Genomic DNA, 20,280 nt, shown 5'->3' with positions numbered 1-20,280 from the left:
AACAACAATTTTGCAAAAACATTAAAGAACATAAGAATATTATTCAATAAAATTTTAGGTTACTTTGAATTTTCGATTTCCTAGAAATGTACTTTTAAATCGTTACTTTTTTTGTTTAGTACTTGTACTTTTACTTGTACTTTTTACTCGTTACTTTTTAAAATACAAGATATTTACTTTTTACTCGTTACTTTTTTTAAAAATACTTGTACTTTTACTCGTTACTTTTTAAAAGTAACGTTGCCATATATGGTCTAACCTGCCATCCGAGCACGTAAAAGTAGTCTCATAAAATCACTTAACAAATTCATCGACATTTATCCAAATACTGGAAGATTGCGGCTTCTTCGAATGGTGAACCATTTCAGTAATGCTTCTTCAGCATACTTGTGATCTGCTTTTCTCAACTTTTTTCTGCCATCTAAATTTTTTTCATGAGCAGAAATTATTAATTGCCTATTTTTCCATATGTTACAAACTGCAGATTTGGATAATTTATATTCCCTGAAAATATCAGCTTGATTGCAACCATTTTCAATTTTTCTGATTATACCGATTTTATCATCAAAGGAGAACGTTTTACGTTTACTGCTCGCCATAGTTAAATTTGAGACACTTGTTTGCAGGCCTTTTTTTTAACTGAACTGAGAGCAAAAAGTAGTTGAAATGAGGGCCTTATCAACACATATTAGTGTCCAACCCTTTGACCAATAATGAATAATTACTCTTTCCATCTGAGAGAAAATGCATATTAATCCCACAGACATCTTACAGGCGCATCATCTGCCTGGGTTGGAAACATCTGCTTGGTTTGTTTAGGGATGGGAAAGAGAGATAAATGAAGCAAACAAGAAAAAATGCTTATCACTACATTCCCCTCTATAGATGGTTTTAAAAATCGCTATATGTATTTATTTTGAAGTAGAAATTTCCAAATTATTACAAAAAAATAAAGAAAAAAATCAGTCGAAGACAGAAAAAAGTTCATTATATCCAACTTCCTCATTTTTTTTTTTTTTTGGTTCACTATATCAACGAAAAATAACATTATGCGTGTATAGCAAGGCACGGGACCGAACATTTCTTTCACTATATCCGGGAGTTCACTATGAACCGGGTTCACTATAGCGGGGTTTGACTGTATAAGTAATAATTTCACAATATTTCGTAAACTTAACTTAAATATTTATGGCGATATGAAAATTTTTATAAAAAACTAAATTTCTTGACGTTTTTTTTTTGCTATAACTTTAAAAATATTCCATAAAGTTCAATAAATTTTAAAAATATTGAATAAGCTCATTTTTGGAGAAATTAAAAATTAATTACAAAATTATTACTTTAAAATTTCAGAAAAATATGCTTAAGACCACGCAAGAAGTGAGTAATTAAAATAATTACATTGTACTGCGCATGCGTGAGAAAGTTTTAAATTTGTTTTTCTTAAATTTGCAGTGAATCGTATTTGGCAACTAATAAAAAAAGTCGAATTTAGATATCTTAAATATTTAAAAAGTTTCAAGCAGTTTTCGTATTTTTTAAAAGAAAATTCAATTCAATTGGATCAGGGGTTTTCCACAAATTTTATTTTCTCTAATTAAACAAGATTTGATAAAAAATGAAACCGACATTGTTGGGGATTACCCACTACAAAAGTATCTTTTTTTGGCATGTTTTCTTTCCTTATACAATCATATTAAGGTGTATGGGCGTTTATTATAAGGTATTAACATTAGTTATTTAATTTTGTCTTACGATACAAAATAATATTTGTAGAAAACCCCTTATCATTTTGAGTTTCTTTTAAAAAGTACAAAAACTACTCAGAAAATTGCTTGAAACTTTTTAAATTTTTAGGATATTCAAATCAAAAAAATGCTAAATTTTTCCGCGCATGAGCAGTATAAAAGAACTACTTTAATTACTTTAACATTGAACAGTTTTTAACAAATTTTTAAACAACTTTTGTAATTATTTTTAAATGGTACTAAACATTTTGTTTAGTTTTATTGAATAGTTTTTAAGGTATAACAAAAAAATGTAAGACAAAAAAAGTTAGATTTTTTTAACAAAGATGTCCATATTTTCATAAATATTTAAGCTAGGCTAACGAAACTGCTCGTGAAATTACTGCATATAATAACTAAAGTAATTGCTAAAAGTTACAAACTTATTGCTAAATTTTTTGGTAAAGGGTATTCAAAACACTATTTTCCGTTTGCAATTTATTGTCGGTCCCTCAAATCTCAAAAAACCTTTAAACTTCATTGATAAGTATGAGAAATCGCATGGTTTAAACATTTCTGAAGTTAAAAAACGATTTTTTAAGTATTTCTTAAGAAATATGTAAAAATTTATTAGTATAGAAATGTTTCCATTATTTTGTCCATTCCCTGTATTAGTCAAAGTAATATAAGGTAACCAAGAAACTTAAAGTAACCAAAAATATGTATTGACATTAAAATAATTATAATCAAGTTATTCACAAAATATTTTGCTTAATACCCTCTCAAAAATAAATAAATAAATAAAAACTTTAAAAAAATGGTTCTCTTAACTAAACTTAATAAACTTAATACCTGCAAATTTCCTATAATATAAATAAGGAGTCGAATTGCAGCAAATATTATGATTCAAAAAACGTCAAAATTTTTTTTTAAATTTTCAAAATGTTTCAAAAAATTCCATAAAAGCATAAATAAGGCTACAAGGATTATTTATTAAAAATTACCTTTAGAATGGAATACCTTATTATTAAACTTGTTCTGAAAATATTAATTAGCGTACCATCAAATCATCAAATTCAAAAATAAAATAAATAAATGAAGAATTTGAAATGTCACAACACTAATTACCACTGCTTTCATATTAATTCATTTCTAGTATATTAATAATAATAACTACATTTATACTCATTGCCTTTTTCAAAAAAATAATTATCTGCAAACTAATTATTTTAAAATTTAGAATTCAAATTCTAATTAAAATTCAGTCACCAAATGGAGAAACGCCTGAAAAAGACAGCTGCAGAAGGCTAGGGCCCATCCAAGACTGAAAAAGAATGTTTATAATATTCTTTTTTCAAGTTGACATTTTGATTTGTGATTACAATTGCTGTATCTCCAAACATATTATTAACTTTCCTTTTTCCATTTTCAGGTTACGATCTTCATGTTTTTGCCATTTCGGCATTGGCAACTCTGTGGAAGCAAGTATCAACGCGTCATTTCGGCGTCGACGACACGTTTCAAAGTTGCGCCAAGCGTGTTACGTATACTAGGATTTTATGCTATCCAGCCCTATTCTTTTTATTTGAAGATTAATTTGAAATAAGTAAAATTGAAATTAAACTAAAATTTAAAATATTTTTTAGATTATTTTTTTACTAAAATTTGAAACCTTTAAAAATTATAAGAGTGTTATATTGTGTTTTAGGCTTCAGATTTTAAACACTAATCAAAATCAAGAATGCAATATTAGCAGAGAATATTATATCGCAGCCAATATATATCAAAAAAATTTATAATTCTTGATGCTAAATTGCATTTTTAGCATAATTATTTCATTATTACATTTATATTACCACATTTATATATTATATTACATTTATGAATTTTTTAACAATGACATACCGTTATATTAGATCTCCTTCGCTATTGTAGCTTCAAAAAACTAGTAAAATAAAACAAATTAATTTTTTTGCGTTCTTCGATCTGTATTTATAGTGAACAATCTGAAAATTGCAAATACAACAGTCAATAATATTTTGCTATTACACATTTTGTTATCATTTGAGGTATAATACACATAAATAGCTGATATCATTTCGACTATACGGAGCAATTCTTAAGATATTTGTAGAAGAAAAGATAATCAAAATGAATCATACTTTCGCGCAAACAATGAAGTGTTGATATTACTCTCTTTATAAGCTATGTATGATTTTTATAGCATTATATTTTCGAATGATTTTCATTTCTTCCTGGAACAAAACGCAACTTACGAGATTACCAAATTTTAAAATCGATAAAAAAATGTTTCATCCTCAAAACATCGATTACACTGGGACACAAATGTATTTTTGTTTTCTGTTGCAAGATATTTTTTAACAGATCTTGGATCTTTTCACGTCGCTGATTTAAAATCAAATCTGCAATAGTTTTCTCTCTCCAAGCAACAGGTTTTCTAATGTTATTTTTATTCTATTTTTTGTCGAAATGTACAAGTTTAAAAACATTACATAACAGGGGATCACATACATCATGCAGCAAACTTCTAAGGGAGTTAGGCCAGAAAATCAGGTTTAAAACTGCATAAGAAACCATGCTCAGAAATATTGTCATACACTACTAGGGACGCTTTCTCATAATGAACTGTTTCTTTGTGTGCTTTTGAGCAGGTCATTATAGAAAAGCTTATGAACTGTTTCTTTGTGTGCTTTTGAGCAGGTCATAATAGAAAAGCTTATGAACTGCTTCTTTGCGTGCTTTTGATCAGGTCATAATAGAAAAGCGCTCGTAGCCGCGTACGGCGGCATTTCCGGGTATGAGTTCCTATCCTGCAGATGTGTCCTAACTCCCCTAGAAATAACTCGTAACGTTTTCGTGACCATCTCTCCTTTTACTCAAAACACTTTTAAAACTAAAGCTACACATTTCGACAAAAAATAGACTAAAAATGTCTTTTTTTAAAAAAAAAAAAAATTGTAGGAATAGGAGAAAAATTAATTTCAGATTTAAAATTCCCACACTCGAGTTAAACAAGATCAAATATTTATAGTAATAAAAAAAAAATTTGCACCCCAGTGTTGTCAATGATCATTTACATAATAGGCTCCCAACATTTTTTAATCATCTCTCACTATGCAAATTTCTCATTAAGCGGAGCAAGTTGACATCTCTGTATTTGTAGAACGAGAGGGACATTTGCTCTCCCTCCTTATAAGGTTATAAATTAGAATTTATAATACTTTGTTGTTTATATTATTACTGTTTTATGACATAACATTTAATGTGCACGGTGATTTTCCGGAAACAAAGAAAGTGAATATTGTATAATGAAATACTCGATAATGCATTATTGTTAAAATTAATGTGTAATAAAAAGACAACGAGTGTTAAAATTTCAAATGTTACTGGGAACATAATTTTTTAACTTTTTTGAAAAATAATTGCAATGAGTAAATGATTTTGTGTGTATAAAGTAACATTCATTGCGTTCAGCAAATAGCGCCAACTACCGAGATATGTTTTTCTTTCAATTTATTAATAGATAGATTTTTAGTTAAGCTACTTGTAAAAGTTCGATTTTTTTTTCTTTGAATGGTTGGATTAAGGAACATATCATCTGTTGTTGACATTGCTTTTTTGTACTCTAAGCCACAGAAGTATTATTGACTCACAGTTTTTATTCTATTTTAACGCTTTAAGTATAAGTTTCAATAATCCTCACACTTACAATTTGGAGGGAAAAAATGATTTCTTTTAAATTTATAAAGACATGTTCTCTTTGTATTTTTAAATTACATTTATTTAATACTTATAAAACTTTCTTCGAGGAATGGAACACGCTTCCATAGTATCTCGGGGACAAAATTTTTTACTCTTACTCCTATATCTTTTCTTTTATTTCAGATTGTCATTTTCTTTCCTTTTTTAAAAAAAATTATATTAAATAATTACTATTTTTTTAAATTTCATAAGTCTTTTACAACATATATCACTTACATTATACTTATAGTACAACAGATCATATTACTTTAAAAAGTTGTTATACTGTTTTTAAAAGGATTCATAAAGTGTCCTTTATTTATGTATTATATTTGTTTCTTATAATCAAAGTAAAATGGTAACAAAATAATATTAAGGATATGATATGTAGTTTATAACCAACCATTGGAACAGTTTAGTTTCTTAAAAAAAGTTGTATCATTAAAGTAACAATAACAGTAATTTTTTTTATTTAATAATTATCTTTATTTTACGAATGTAAAAAAACAATAGGCATCGCATGTATAGAAAAATTAGAGTTTGTTTAATTACGAAGCATGCGCATTCTTATAATGTATTTTCATAAAAATACAAAAAGCCTTCTTTTCCCCAAATATTCCAATGATTTATATTTATCCTTTTCCTCAAAAGCAACTTTTAAAACTAATTAAATTTATTTAGTTTTTAAAAAGTGCCTACTTAGAAAAAAAAAACTTTTATGCAAGTTGGTCTAAATTCATATAGTATGAATACGGAGTTCCGTATCTATCAGTAACTTCTCAGAAACTACTCTATCAATTACTAATTTTGTATTTTTTGTTTAACTACCTTTTTTTAAAATGATATAAAAAAGTATGCTTTGCAATTAAAATTTTTTTCGAACTATCGTTAAATAAATTACAAATATTTACTAAAAAGTTATTTTTAGACAATTTACGAAATTATAAACGACCTTTATAATTGTGCGCAAAACTTTTTCTATCCGATTGAAAAGCTCTTTGGTTATTTCTCAGATTGCAGTAACTCCCTATATTTTGAATTTCAGAAATCAGAATCTATCGAAAAAATAGCATATGTTTATTCAGATAAAGTACGTTTTAGTGTCCGATTTATTAACTTAAAATATCGCCCCTGCACTTATTAGTTAGCATATTTGAAGTCACCCCTTTGAACCATTAAGAATAAGTCCTAGAACGTGAAGATTTGATCTTTAGAACAAATGTTTTAAGGTAGTTCATTTATTTATTTATTTTTTTTTTATGTGCACTGAACGGCTAAAAATTTATAATTCAAATCTGCTTAATTTTTTTTTGCTTTATCTCTAATTTATTCAGTTATGATGCGAAGAGGATTTTTCATAATTTGATTTTATTAAATAGGCCAGAATGTATTCTGATCTATTTCTTTATTCTTTGCCTTTTTTTCACTGTTAGCAAATTAATTATTCCTAGACATTCTTAAAATGAAACGTCAACTTCCCCTAATTTATTTCGCATTAACGAATGTATTTTTCTCACTATTTAGTCAATAGTTTTGTGTGTAATTATGCGCACATTTTTTCTTATTATCTGTTATTATGTAATATTTGTAAAACTTAATTGTATTAAGAGCTTCGGTTTTTTTATTGAACAGTAAATAAACTAACCAAAATATATTATTTAATTGTAGCTATTTTATTTGTAATTATCATAACGAATCGTAATTATTTACACTGTGATCTTTAATGAATTTATTATATCGCCCTGATTTTATTGTTTTGATGTTAGCAAAGCATGATTATTTTTTAAAAATCAATTTCCTTCAGCTTTGAATATAAAAATATTGGGTAATCACTCGGTTATGTTAAAGTTCTTCTTTAAACCTGAGCTACATTTGTTGTGTGTGCATATTTTTGCTACAAAATTATATTTGTGAAACTTTAAAATATAATTGTGCTCAATTAAACAAATTGTCAGAATTTTTATTGACAACTGAAAAAAACATAATAAAATCTTCTATAAATATGATAAAACAGACTTTTTGTTTCTAATCAATGATGATTATGAATACACCTGAATGTATTACAATTAAAAAGAGATAATTTTATTGCTATTATTAACTTTTATTTGCCTTCTGTTTCAACTTAGGATTCTTATAGATAGATCTCTTCCAGGCTATGAGGAATTCTAGCTTTGGTTGTGTAAAGTGGTAGGATGTTATAAGCGGACATTCTACAGCAGGGTGGCCAGCCTGCGGCTCGCGATCCACATGCGGCTCTTTGAAGGATTATTTGTGGCTCTCGATAAATCTACCCGAGTTCCCTTTTCATTTTTGTGCTATTATATTTAAAAAAGTTATTATCATTCCGCAAGTTCCGAATTTATGGAAATTTGTACCAGAATTAAATTAAATTAAAAAAGGCTGCTTGTCGAATTGTTTCAATATTCGGAACTACGTACTTATGTGAATCATTTTATTCCACTTTAAAATTCTTGAAATCCAAACACCGATCAGTCTTAACTAACCAACATCTCAAAGAATTACTGAGAAATGCTGTCACCAATTATTCACCAAATTTTAAAGAATTGTCATGAGAAGTAAAATAAATATGTTTAATTTTTAATATTTAAATTCAATACACATATTTTGTACTTTTATTTATATGTTTTCAATAAATATAATTTCTGTAAAAAAAATTTTTATACCTTTTTATATACCTTTTAAATTCGTATTTAATTTCGGCTTGGGAAAAATTTCAAATTTTGAAAAATGACTCGACTATTAAGGAGCTTGGCCACTCCTGTTCTATAGCATAGTGCCACACTGTTCCTACTGCTCCACAGGCACAAGTGTTGTCAGTAGCCAGGCAGAAGCTTTTTAGATACGCTTTAAAGAGGCCACGCTCTGTAAAGAAGAGGATTAGCTGCCTATTCAATTCTACAGGTTTGAATGAGACAAAAATTTCTCTGATTAATATTCCCGATTTCGGTTTGTAATGATGACTTGTTGAGTCCATGCCACATCGAGTTGATGTGCTTCTTAGAGATAGAGAAGGTCCGATGCAATATTAAGAGGTGTCCCGTGACTTTTGTCACTTCAGTGAATTTAGAATCCTTGTCAAAAAAGTAGATTAAAAAATCTCTCACATAAAGGATATCAAATTAATATGTAAGTGAGGAAGAAACAAAAACGTAAACGAATTTTGACAAATCACAATTGGGAAGGAATGAGAAAAGTTCAAACCAGTTTAATTTCCAAATGGAAGTTAGGGATGCTTCTGCAGCCCTTCTCAAAAGGTTTGAATTCATTCGTTCTTCTTTCGTTTCTTTCGCTGCATTTAAAAACATTAGATTATCCTAAACAATAAATTTACGTGATATGGACATTCCTGCAGGAATGATATGGACATTCCTATACATGTAAGGAAATACCATTTTGTTAAAAGTTACCTCAACACGCAAGCACGTTACCTCAGTTCTGTCTGTACCCTGCATTCTACCCTGATCTGACTTTTTCATCCATTGTTTCCTCTGTTACCCCAATTTCTCTAAGAATTTTTTTTCCTCATTAATTTTTTTTAAAATTATTTTATAGGTTACTGTGCCCTTTCGCATTTCTAATCAGTCCTCTTTTCTAAACTTTTCTTTTCATTTTTAAACAAGGTATAAACATTAAAGTTATATTCAAGAATATTTTATAGAAGCATTAAATATTTAAGAGCAAAAGCAGTAACGTTAAATAAATTCAAAAAAGACTGAATTCATTCCGGCGCTAATTAGAAAATGTGAATGTCTGACTCAATTGCTAGAATGTTCGCCTAGAAAGTTGTTAAACGATTTTGATGAGGTTTTTTTTTTTGCATTCAATGAAGAAACAATAAAATTTATTGTGAAGATTTAATTATGCCAAACATTATTTTTTGCAGCAATTTTAATGTGATATCAACATTTATTACTGATATAAAATAGTGAAAAGAAATAATAATGAAAACAAAATTTAATCGCATAGCAAAATTTCATTATCAACAACAAGAAAAAATAGATTACAACTTTTTGAGATGTTTATGCAAAAAATTCTCCATAGATTTAATACAAGAAACGAAAATTATAATCAACATTTCTACGCTTATTAAACACTTTTTTAAGCCAAATGAAGCACTACCATGGTCATAATTCTCTCTCTAATCCTCTTTCTTTCTCTCTCTTTCTCTCTCTCGCTCTTTCTTTTTTCGAACGTCGAACTTTTTTGATTTTTTGACCTTTAGTAAATGCTGCCAATAAATTTGTGATTACAATTATACATCTTCCGTCAATTATTTTATCTTTTATAAGTTTTGAGCTAAATACTTTTGACTCCACTAAACAATTTTTTTTTATAAACTGCTGGTTGAATTTACCACTTCTAAAATGTAATTTTAGTTTTCATAAACAAAAACATTATAAAACGAATCCTTTATTTCTATATTACATATTTACATAAGATTATCAAACAAGTCAAACAAGACTGAGATGTTTATTTCATAGGAAATGCAGGTGTCTTAGATTGTGATAGCATCAGGCTGTAACCATGGAGACAGTATCGGGAGGTAGCATCACATCGAGTGCCGTATGGGCAACAATGAACCATATCTGCGCAACACATTGCTGAGGAGTATGGGCAGCATGAGTATGCTCCGTTTGGAAGAGGACAGCATGTCGATCCGACTTGACAGTAGTAATATCCTCCTGGACAATACACGACGCTATTCTGGACATCATTATCCTCCGAAGCAACTTCAGGGATCACTGTAAAAATAAAATGGATTATAGTAAAATTTACATTTTAATCAAGGCTCTTGTCATGCCACTTTGGTGTTATGCATTTCAAAGCATTTAATTTCAAAGAACGCTTAAATTTATCTTTAATTTAATTAGCTTTTATTTTTAATTCCTTTCTCAATAGATGTAAAAAGAAACATTATTATTCAAGATTGTCACACAATAGGTTGATGACAATCTCCTTCTTATCAATCTTGAATCTTCCTTTCTTTTAACGTCTATTGAAATACCTTAAAATGGTAATGTGTTAACATCAACATAAAATTACATCCCATTGTATGTTTTCTTTATTTTTGAAAAGTCTTATAAAGTTTTAATTTTTCTCAAAATTCTTTGAATAGTAAAATTTGTTTTCATAAGGTTGGCGCTGTTTGTTTCACTCTCAATGAAAATTCATTTTCGATAAATCGCCAATAGTGGATTTCTCGCTCTATTCCGAAGCAACTGTTAATTTTTTACTTTTTATTCGAACTCACACCTGTTGGGATTTGTCTGTGACCTATCCATCTACCAGTAACCTATCTGGTTACCCGTTAAAAATTATTATTTAATAATGAAATTTTATTTAATCTTGAAATAGGACTGTGTTAGTTGTGTATAGAACAGCACATTTGGCGCAAATGCCTCGATTCTCTCTCTTTAAACAAAATTTTTAATCACGATACGGAATGTTTGCAACTAGATCTCTTTACCGTCTATACTCTTTGTAAATTGAATTGGCGCTTTAAAGGTTACATAATATCCCCGCTCTTTGCTCTTTCCATGGTTTCGTCAAATCTTGGTTTTTCCTCTCTCCAGTATATTTCAATTTATTATTGAAGTGTAAAGGAAAAAACAAGTTTAGCTAAGACCCTGGTAACAGAGAGGGAGAAGTGAGGAGAGTGGAGAAATCGAGTAATTTTGAGACGCCTTCTATAATTCCAAAAAGTATGATTTCAACTTTTCAGATTTCCTAAATTGTGAGTTCGTTGATATAAAGTTTTGATTTTAAAAAAATAGAAAATGGGAAATCTTTTAAAGTTAAATAATATGATTCATGTGCTCACTGATTGACAAAATGTTCAGAGACAAAATAGTTCAACGATCTTTACCTAACAGAAAATATTATACTATAATATACTAACTTTTGCTTAAATTTTATATTAAGCAAACAGACTTTTAATTAGTTTCTAATTTCAAATTTTTTATTAGTTCTTGATAAAAAATAAAATGCTCTTTGAAATATTTAGTCTGTAGATTTGGACCTGTATAGTTTTTAAAACCAACAGTCATTTACTAAAAGTAACTGAAATAATACTAACATAATATTTTTTGTTTCAAATTTTTTAATTCATTTAAATATTTTTCAAAATAAGTTCTGTTTTTCACAGGTCCAAGTAAGAATATTAAAAGTTATAAAAAAATATTAGAAAATTTCTCTATTCATCTGAAACAACTTCTATGTGATATCATAGATAGATGCAGTTTTAAATCTAATTCAACATTAAAAAATTAAAAATTTAAAAAAAACAACTTAACTTACCTTTAGTGCAGGATCCAGAACAGAAGAGAGCACAAAACGATAGCACTAATAAATAGTACATTTTCAGACCTGAAAAAAACATTTTTTATTTTTTAAGAAACGTTAACGATTCATTTTTATTTTCCTTTTTTGTTACTGTACATGATTAATTATTTTCAATTATACTGAAGCTATATCAATAGTATAATAAAAAGGAAAACAAAAAACAAAAGTACAATGATAATTATTTAATATTTCAGAAAAATTATAACTACAGGATACGTTTAAAAAGATTATCCTCTAATTGTTGTATTCTAAAAACTTACAATTAACAAAACAATTTCAAGCATTTTTCAAAATAATTTTTCTCTAACTGTTGTATTTTAAACAAAACTATGAGAGCCACAACGATATTCCTCTATTTGTTGTATTCTGAAAAATTACTGTGGGAAACAAAACGATCATCCTCTAATTGTTGTATTCTAAACATAACTGAAAAAAACCAAAACAATCATCCTCTGATTGTCGTATTCTTAAAAAATAACAGTGGGAAACAGAACAGTTATGTTCTTATTGTTGCATTCTAAAAATTAACGGCGGGAAACAAAACGATTAACCTCTAATTGTTGCATTCTAAAAATTAACTCATTCATTATTTCCTTTAAGAATTCCTTTAAAAATTAACCCTTAAATTTTACGCAACTTTCAAACTATTTCTATAAAAGTTTTTGTCCTTAGAAATCATAGTAAAGCTAAAAAAGCTGACCCAAAACTTGTAACATAGTAACTTAGAAACTGGTCCAAAACTGCACTAGTTACGATAAAACATCAATTTTTTTTAGTTATAAAAGAATTAAAAATCGTTTCTTTAATTATAATCGCTCATTTTTTTAAGAAATTAGCAAGAGGTTTTCTTTCTTTTTCTTCAGAAAATCTAAATTATAGTTTACAGACGGAATTGTAATACTGCTGTTAGGAAATCTTACTTCCTTCATTTGAGTTTTAATCGAGGTTTCAATTTTAATTGCAAAATGCTTTTTATTTTTTATTTATATCGTACAGATTCATAACATTTGTTACACATCCAGATAATGCTATTTTTGTATGCAATAAACAAAATTCCGTATAAAATATCATTAAACTAAGAAAAATAAGTATAGAAATAGCCACGCATTTTTATTTTCGGGAGAAAAAAAATTTAAAATTATCTTATAAAAAAATCACTAGGATTGTATGATAAATTTAAATACATAAATCAAATAAAGCATATTCAATAATTAACACACCATCTTGTAATGAACTTAAGGATTTTGTTGAAATTGATAATAACAATAGAAATATTTGATAAAAAATAAATATTAGAAATTATTTATAATAATACCCGTACGTAGTTAAAAACACTAAATAATCATGGAGTTCTGAATAGATTCTTCTTTTGATAGTTTGCATTCAAAGTTTCTTTTTTATTTTCATTGAGATCTTATCTCGTCCTATTTCTTTTACAAAAACTAAAATACAACAGATAAGGCTTATATAGAGTCAATCTCAAAACAATGATATTGGAGTAATAAGCGATAATCAAGAATTCGGCAGTTTTTGATAAGGTTTAATGCTTGTAAAATTGTTATTTCAGAAGATTAATGAGTACAATGATAAAATGAGTTGGAATAAATAAACAGGTTTAAAAAAACATTGAAATAGTGATTCCAGTGAAATAGAGGCAGGACAACATTTATGCCATATCCTTTTTAGATAGTATTCATATCTTACTGTAAGATACATATCACTGTATGATGCCTACATTTCCTACAAACACTATTGTGTATATTGTTTGAAAAATCCGATGAAATTTCTTTTTATGTATTGGCAACAAGGAACTGAAGACTGGCATATATCAAGCAAATGAATAAGTCATAAGCACGAACACGGAACAGACGCGTTTACGAATTTCTCAATGAAAATTCCGATCTCACATGGACGATTTAAAGCTTAAGCAGCGAAATTATAAATTAGACAGAATTGAGAACTATAAATTAGTCAGAAATGAAAGATTAAAAAGTGGTGGGCCCTTGGTATGATATCCATCTGGAAGCATATATAATTTTATTACATGTATAGTTGAAGAGTACAGGTTGTGGTTCTTAATATTTTTATCAAATGACGCTGAACCGTTAGCGAGTTTTGCAATTAGTCGTCTATTTAATTTTAGTTAAGTTGCGCAAATTGTTGACAATGACAGTATTATGCTTAGTTATCCTTGTGCTGTTTAGTCAGTATTCTATAGTTTACAAATTTTATATCATTATTCAGAATAAAGAAAAGGGCCACATGGTTTTGCGGGCAATGTAATAAATTACTAAGTTTCTATATGTAAACGACTTGAATTCTATACAGATAAAATAGGCCTCCAATGCAACCTCAAAATGTAGTAAAATCTATGTAATAAAAGTAATAAGACTAGCAGAAAGCGTTCAATTTGCAAAACTGAAGTTACATATAAAATTAAATATTAATATGGCTTACCTTAGAAAGATATTGTTGTAGTTATACTTTTCCTAAACAGCGTCATAAATTAATTTGATAATTTTTCACATTCTGTCAACACTTATATACAATTCATAATAGAAATATTGCATATATTATGGTCAATAATACTTTTAGTTGCACATTGGAAAGTACATACATCGTTATCGTTGAACTGATAACATTTCTAATTTGTAAGGAAACGCTTGAAAGTTTGTAGAAGAAAAAAGAGTATTTACTGATTCATATTTTCAACTGATTATTTTTCCTGATTCACATTTTAAATTTTTTGTATAGTTCGTATTGTTTACTAAGAATATAGTAGCTTACTCTAAAAGATATTTTATTGTAGATCTAGTTTATTAAACAGAATAATTTGTTGCATAGTTCGCATTGTTTACTAAGAATATTGTAGCTTACTATAAAAAATATTTTTTAGTGAATCTAGCTGGTTAAACAGTATAATTAATTTTATAGTTCGTATTGCTTACTTGTAGCAATACGAACTTATATTGTAGCTTACATTAAACGATATTTTTTAGCGAATCTAACTGATAAAGTGGGAAAATTTATTGTACAGCTCATTGTTTATTAAGAATATAGTAGCTTCCTATAAAAAATATTTTATAGTAGATATACTTTATTAAACAAAGGACTGTATTGCGTATTTCGTATTGCCTATTGGAAAGGATATTTTAGCTTATTATAAGAAATATTTTGTGGTGAAATAAGTTGACTAAACAGAGCTAAATACTAAGCATTAGATAACAAATAAAAATCAAAAATAAATTAAGAAAAGACTACCAGAGAACTATAAACCCAAAAATCACATCAGAAGTGAACTGATTAATCAAAAGCATACAAAAACAAATCATTGAATATGAAAATAAAGAACGAGACGAGAATGTCCAAAGTTTAACAACCCAGGATAACTCGGCCTGGAAAATGGTTAAGTCTCTAAAAACTACGTAGACAACTAATATGCCATTACAAGGTGCAAATGGGAAAACTTTCTAAGATAGGCAGAGATTTTTGCTGATAGAATTGAAAATCAATTTCACTAAATAAATATCCCAGTGACATTTTCTCAGTGATGAAAATTAAAGAAGAATACGATAATTTTATCCAAATCAAAAATCTCATAATCACTATCGAAGAAACCACACCAGAAAAAAATCAACTCAATTGCAAAAATTTTCAAAAACAATAAAGCACCTGGCCAAGATAGAATAACAAAAATCATGATCAAAAGATTACCTCTAAATATATTAAAACTTAGCACAATAATTAACTCTTGCTTTAAATACAACTACTTCCCACACAATTGGAAACATGCCGAAATGGTACTTTTCCCAAAACCAGGAAAAAACCACCTAAATTCTGAAAATTATTAGGCCGATCAGCTTGCTTACTGTCTTCTCGAAAATATTCGAAAAAATTATTTTAAAGAGACTTAAAACTTTTCTCGGCTTCCTGGCAAATAAACAATTTGGATTCCGTGAAGACCTATCAACTAGAAAACAATCGGTGCGCATAATTGAAAATATATCCCAAAATTTCTATCGAAAAGAGACCACAGCCTAACTGATGCTGGGCGTTGCCAAAGCCTTTGACCGCGTTTGGCATCAGGGGCTAATTTATAAGCTTATAAAAATAAAATACCTGAAGACCTCACTTTAATTCTAAATAGTTACCTCACTAATAGATTGTTTAGTATTAAAGTAAATAATGCAATATCTACAACTAGAGACATAGAAGTTGGAGTCCCGCAGGGGTTCATTATAGGACCAATTTTAATTGTAATATACTGCGCTGATTTTCCAAAATTTACATTAAGCAAAAACATAACTACTGCATTTTGTACTGATGATACAGCTATTCTAAGCAAATCAATATACTCTTTTAAAACTGTACAAGACATCAACAAACAAATACCTACAATAGAAAATTGGTGTTCCACCTGGAAAGCAGCTAAAAATGCAACAAAATCATCCCTAATCACCATTAAAAGAAACTTCAAAAAGAAAAAAAACCGGCGAAAAAGTCCCAAATTTTAACAAAGTAAAGTTTCTAGGAGTGAGAATTACTAAAAACCTTAAATGGAATGCTCATATTACGAATATTATGGGAAAAGCGGAAGGTGCTTTCCAAGCCCTAAACCCTATTCTTGGGAAAAATTCTAAATTAAATTTAAAAACTAAACATACACTTTACTTACAGTGTATTAGGCCAATAATAAGCTACGCTGCACTTGCCTGATGGAACGCAACCACCAAAACTCAAAGGAAAAAACTGCTTAAAATAGAGAATAAAATTTTAAGAAGAATCACAGGTGCTCCATGGTTTATTAAGATGAATGACATGAGGGAAAATTTCGATATGGATAACATCAATGGACATATTGCCAAGCTAAGGGCTTCTTTCTCTAAAAATTCACTAAATTGTAATACATGTGATTATAAAAATAGCTTTCTTATTTTCCTTCTCATTTTATATTTTATTTTATAACCGTCGTTGAACAGCCAACCCAATTTGTTTGAGTTTACGACTACCAGTGTTCTTTTCCGTTGCCTTGTCATTTTGAACCCAATCCCGAAGACAAGGGAACTCCTGGATCAAGTATTAGGAGAAATTTGCCTTCGAGGAGGACTTTTTTGATGGAACTAACCCGCATTTGCGTTACATGCAGAGGAAGACCTCAAGAACCTCCCACGGTTAGCCTGACGGCAGGGGGACTCTAATCCTTGATCCGTCTAAAACTAAACTGAGGATTTCACGTCAGCACTGCGGTCGGTACAAGCCGGATGCGGAATTCGCATCGACCAGCCATCACCGGGATCTAACCCCGGTTTACCTCATTGGAAGGCGAACTCCCTATCCCCTGAGCCATCGCGGCTCTTTCTTTCTCATTGTAAATAATTTTGTTTTATTCTTATTATCATATTTTTTAATTTTGTTACAGAATCAGGATTGTTCCTGATTATCAACCTGTGGAAGCCGTGGGAGAAGCTGGCCCCCAAGACATAAGGCACCCCCCCACACCAATTATTTCAATTTATTTAATCAGAGCCGTGATGACTCAGGGGATAGAGCGTTCGCCTTCCAAAGAGGTGAACCAGGTTCGAATCTCAGCAATGCTTGATCGATACGAATTCCGCATTCGGCTTGCACCAACCGCAGTGCTGACGTGAAATATCCTCAGGGGTAGATGGAACATGGGTTAGAGTCCCCTTGCGGTCAGGCTAATCGTGGAAGGTCCTCGTGGTCTTCCTCTCCTTGTAACGCAAATGCCGGTTATTTCTCTCAAAAGTCCTCCACGAAGGCAAATTTCCCTTAATACTTGATCCAGGAGTTCCCTTGTCTTCTGGATTGGGTTCAAAATTACAAGGCTATGGAGTTAATCATTAATAGTCATAAACTCTAAATTTGGGTCGACTGTTCAACGACGGTTATAAAACAATATAAAATTTACTCAATCAGACGAATGAGTTAAACCCCTTAAACGCGCTGGCGCTCAGATGAATATGTCATATAGGTAAATTTCCTTTTCTCTAGTTCTAGAATCCTCCCCCCCCCCCCNCCCCCACTTTTCCTACACAATGAAGGTTCACCAACTTCTGTATTGTGGGGAATAGTCTTCGCAATAGGTGAATCTTCTCCATACATTTTAGAGGGGGAATAAAATTTTGCGATTTTAAACTATTATCATAATTTTAGGAATCCAGATTATTTTTATCAGTTTATTAATCTAGACTGAAAACATTAGCCTTAAGCTTAAAAAAGAAAAAAAATTCAACAAGCTATAAAGTCCTGTTAAAAATTTTCCGTAAACGCTAAAAATAAACATTGTAATAAAAATAATTGCAACCTTAGAATTTAAAATTTGCTAACTAAAATTCTTAAGCTACATTTCTTTGAAAAACATTAAACAAAAATATTCCAAAATATTGATTAGTTATTGAAGAAATAAAGAAATTGTGATTGCATATTTCTTCGTTAGTTAGCATAAGAAAGAAAAATCACTCTTTTGACGAAAGGGATCTTTAAACAGAAATTTCAATTCTTATTGCACATTTGGATTTTTCAGAAAAAAAAGTACATCAAGTTGATGCATGTTTTTTTTTTCATTTGGCCTCACAGATGGAGCTGTGAACGACAAAAATGAAAATGGGGTAGAAGTTGTTTTAAATTAAGATATTTCGAGAAATTAAAGTCAAAAAATAATAATACGTAGCTTAATAAAAAATATTCAATAATACTAAACTCGACCTCTACTCCTAAAGAAGGAGTTCAGTATCATTGAGATTGGCATCATTAGGAAGCAATTTTTTATGGTAAGAAACACATATTTTACTATTATTACTATTATTATTATTCCGGTTCAATGAATATATTTCTAGATATTTAACTTTTGGCGCATCCTAAATCTCAAAAAACTATGAAAGACAATTGTATGAAATTTTGAATTTAGAAATTTTACTTATTATACTGTTATTTTCCTTTAGGAAATTAAAAATTATTGCATAAATTTTGCTCTACAAATTTCATGAACAAATAGTAAAACGAAAAAATATGCAATTTTAGCATCAGAGATTTTTATTTAAAGTCAAAGTAAAGTATGGATAATAGTTATTTTACATAAATAGTTTATAATTAATTTCAATGCATAATTTTGAATTATATCAAAAAATTAAAACATTGATTTTTTTTTAACATTTCGTTTTTTCGTTGACATTTGTTTAAAAAATCTCATAAAATTTTTGAACATTTTTTTTCTGTATATTAATGCTATCTATAGTATTTTACACAAGCACGAAAAAAAATCTAAAATTAAAACTTATTTTTAAAAATATTTTTAAGAAAATATGTCCCAAGCACTTTTAAAAATCAATTTCTAAATTTTTAAAAATACTGACGAACTTAAAATAGGAAATTTATTTTGGCAAAATTTCTGTGCACAAAGCAACCTTTAATTTTTATTCAGTCTATAAACAATGCAAAAACCATCTACAAGCAATACTATAATCTATAAACAACAATAGTCTATAACAGGTCTATAAACAATACAAAACCATCGATTAACAAATAGATTAACAAATTAACTCATAGGAAAAGCAGGTTTCTTAATAAGAGCTTGATAAAGATTATTTCCTCTGAGGCAATATCTGGAAGTTGCATCACATCGAGTACCGTAAGGGCAACAATGTATCATATCAGCACAACACGAAGCAGATGGGTAAGGACAGCATGAGTATGCTCCATTTGGCAGAGGGCAGCAAGTAGCTCCGTCCTGACAGTAATAATAACCTCCTGGACAGTAAATAATGTCGACTTTGTTGGCAACTTTCACCACTTCGGACTTAATGTTGTCTGATGGAGGATCCTTAATTAACAATGGGTGTATAAGACCATTTTTGGCATCGCATCGGCCTTCATCAAGGTTGCAGACCATATCGTGTGGACAACAATGAAGTCCGTCCGAACAGCAGACAGCGTTGGGTTGTGGGCAGCAACCCCATTCTCCAGGAACCGTCGTTTCACAGCAAGTCTTACCTGAAAGCACAACAATAAAACTTGAATTTTCATAGTAAGTGTACGTAGTTTGCAACTAAATTAAGCACACTGTAAATAAGTAATTGTCTATTCATAGATTTCTGTTAATTTCTAGCAAATTTTACTATTTATTTTTTATTTTTTCACGAAAATAATCAGGTCTTTTCTGAACAGTTTATGTAGAACAATTTTGGTAAAAGTTTGCAAATAGGTACCCCTTTTATTTTTGGTAATATTTCGATGCCGAGATTGGCCAACACCTACTAGAAGGTCAAGGCCTGCTGGCTCAACGATTTCAACCCCGTGGGCAATAGCGTGTGTGGCTCTAACATAGGAACGCCATTGATGAGCGTTGTTTATACTTGAATGTTGCAGCAAAATTTGATTTCATATCGAAGATTTAAAGAGATATCGAAGT

The 20,280-nt window shown here is 29.3% G+C and overlaps 1 protein-coding gene across 1 annotated transcript in view; it reads right to left on the bottom strand.

Annotated features, from left to right (window-relative positions):
* Positions 1-20,280, bottom strand: part of LOC107447843 (progranulin) — a 131,534-nt gene that overhangs the window by 11,485 nt on the left and 99,769 nt on the right. The window contains exons 3-5 of the mRNA XM_071181073.1: positions 19,410-19,862; positions 11,808-11,876; positions 9,983-10,252 (exon numbers count right to left, since the gene is read on the bottom strand). Coding sequence (XP_071037174.1) covers positions 9,983-10,252; positions 11,808-11,876; positions 19,410-19,862 — 792 coding nt within the window. The remainder of the gene's footprint in view (positions 1-9,982; positions 10,253-11,807; positions 11,877-19,409; positions 19,863-20,280) is intronic.

The sequence above is a fragment of the Parasteatoda tepidariorum genome, chromosome 5 (assembly GCF_043381705.1).
Source record: "Parasteatoda tepidariorum isolate YZ-2023 chromosome 5, CAS_Ptep_4.0, whole genome shotgun sequence".
Taxonomy (NCBI): Eukaryota; Metazoa; Arthropoda; class Arachnida; order Araneae; family Theridiidae; genus Parasteatoda; species Parasteatoda tepidariorum.
The sequence above is the reverse complement of the archived record's forward strand: the minus strand, read 5'-3'. Positions and strand labels throughout refer to the sequence as shown.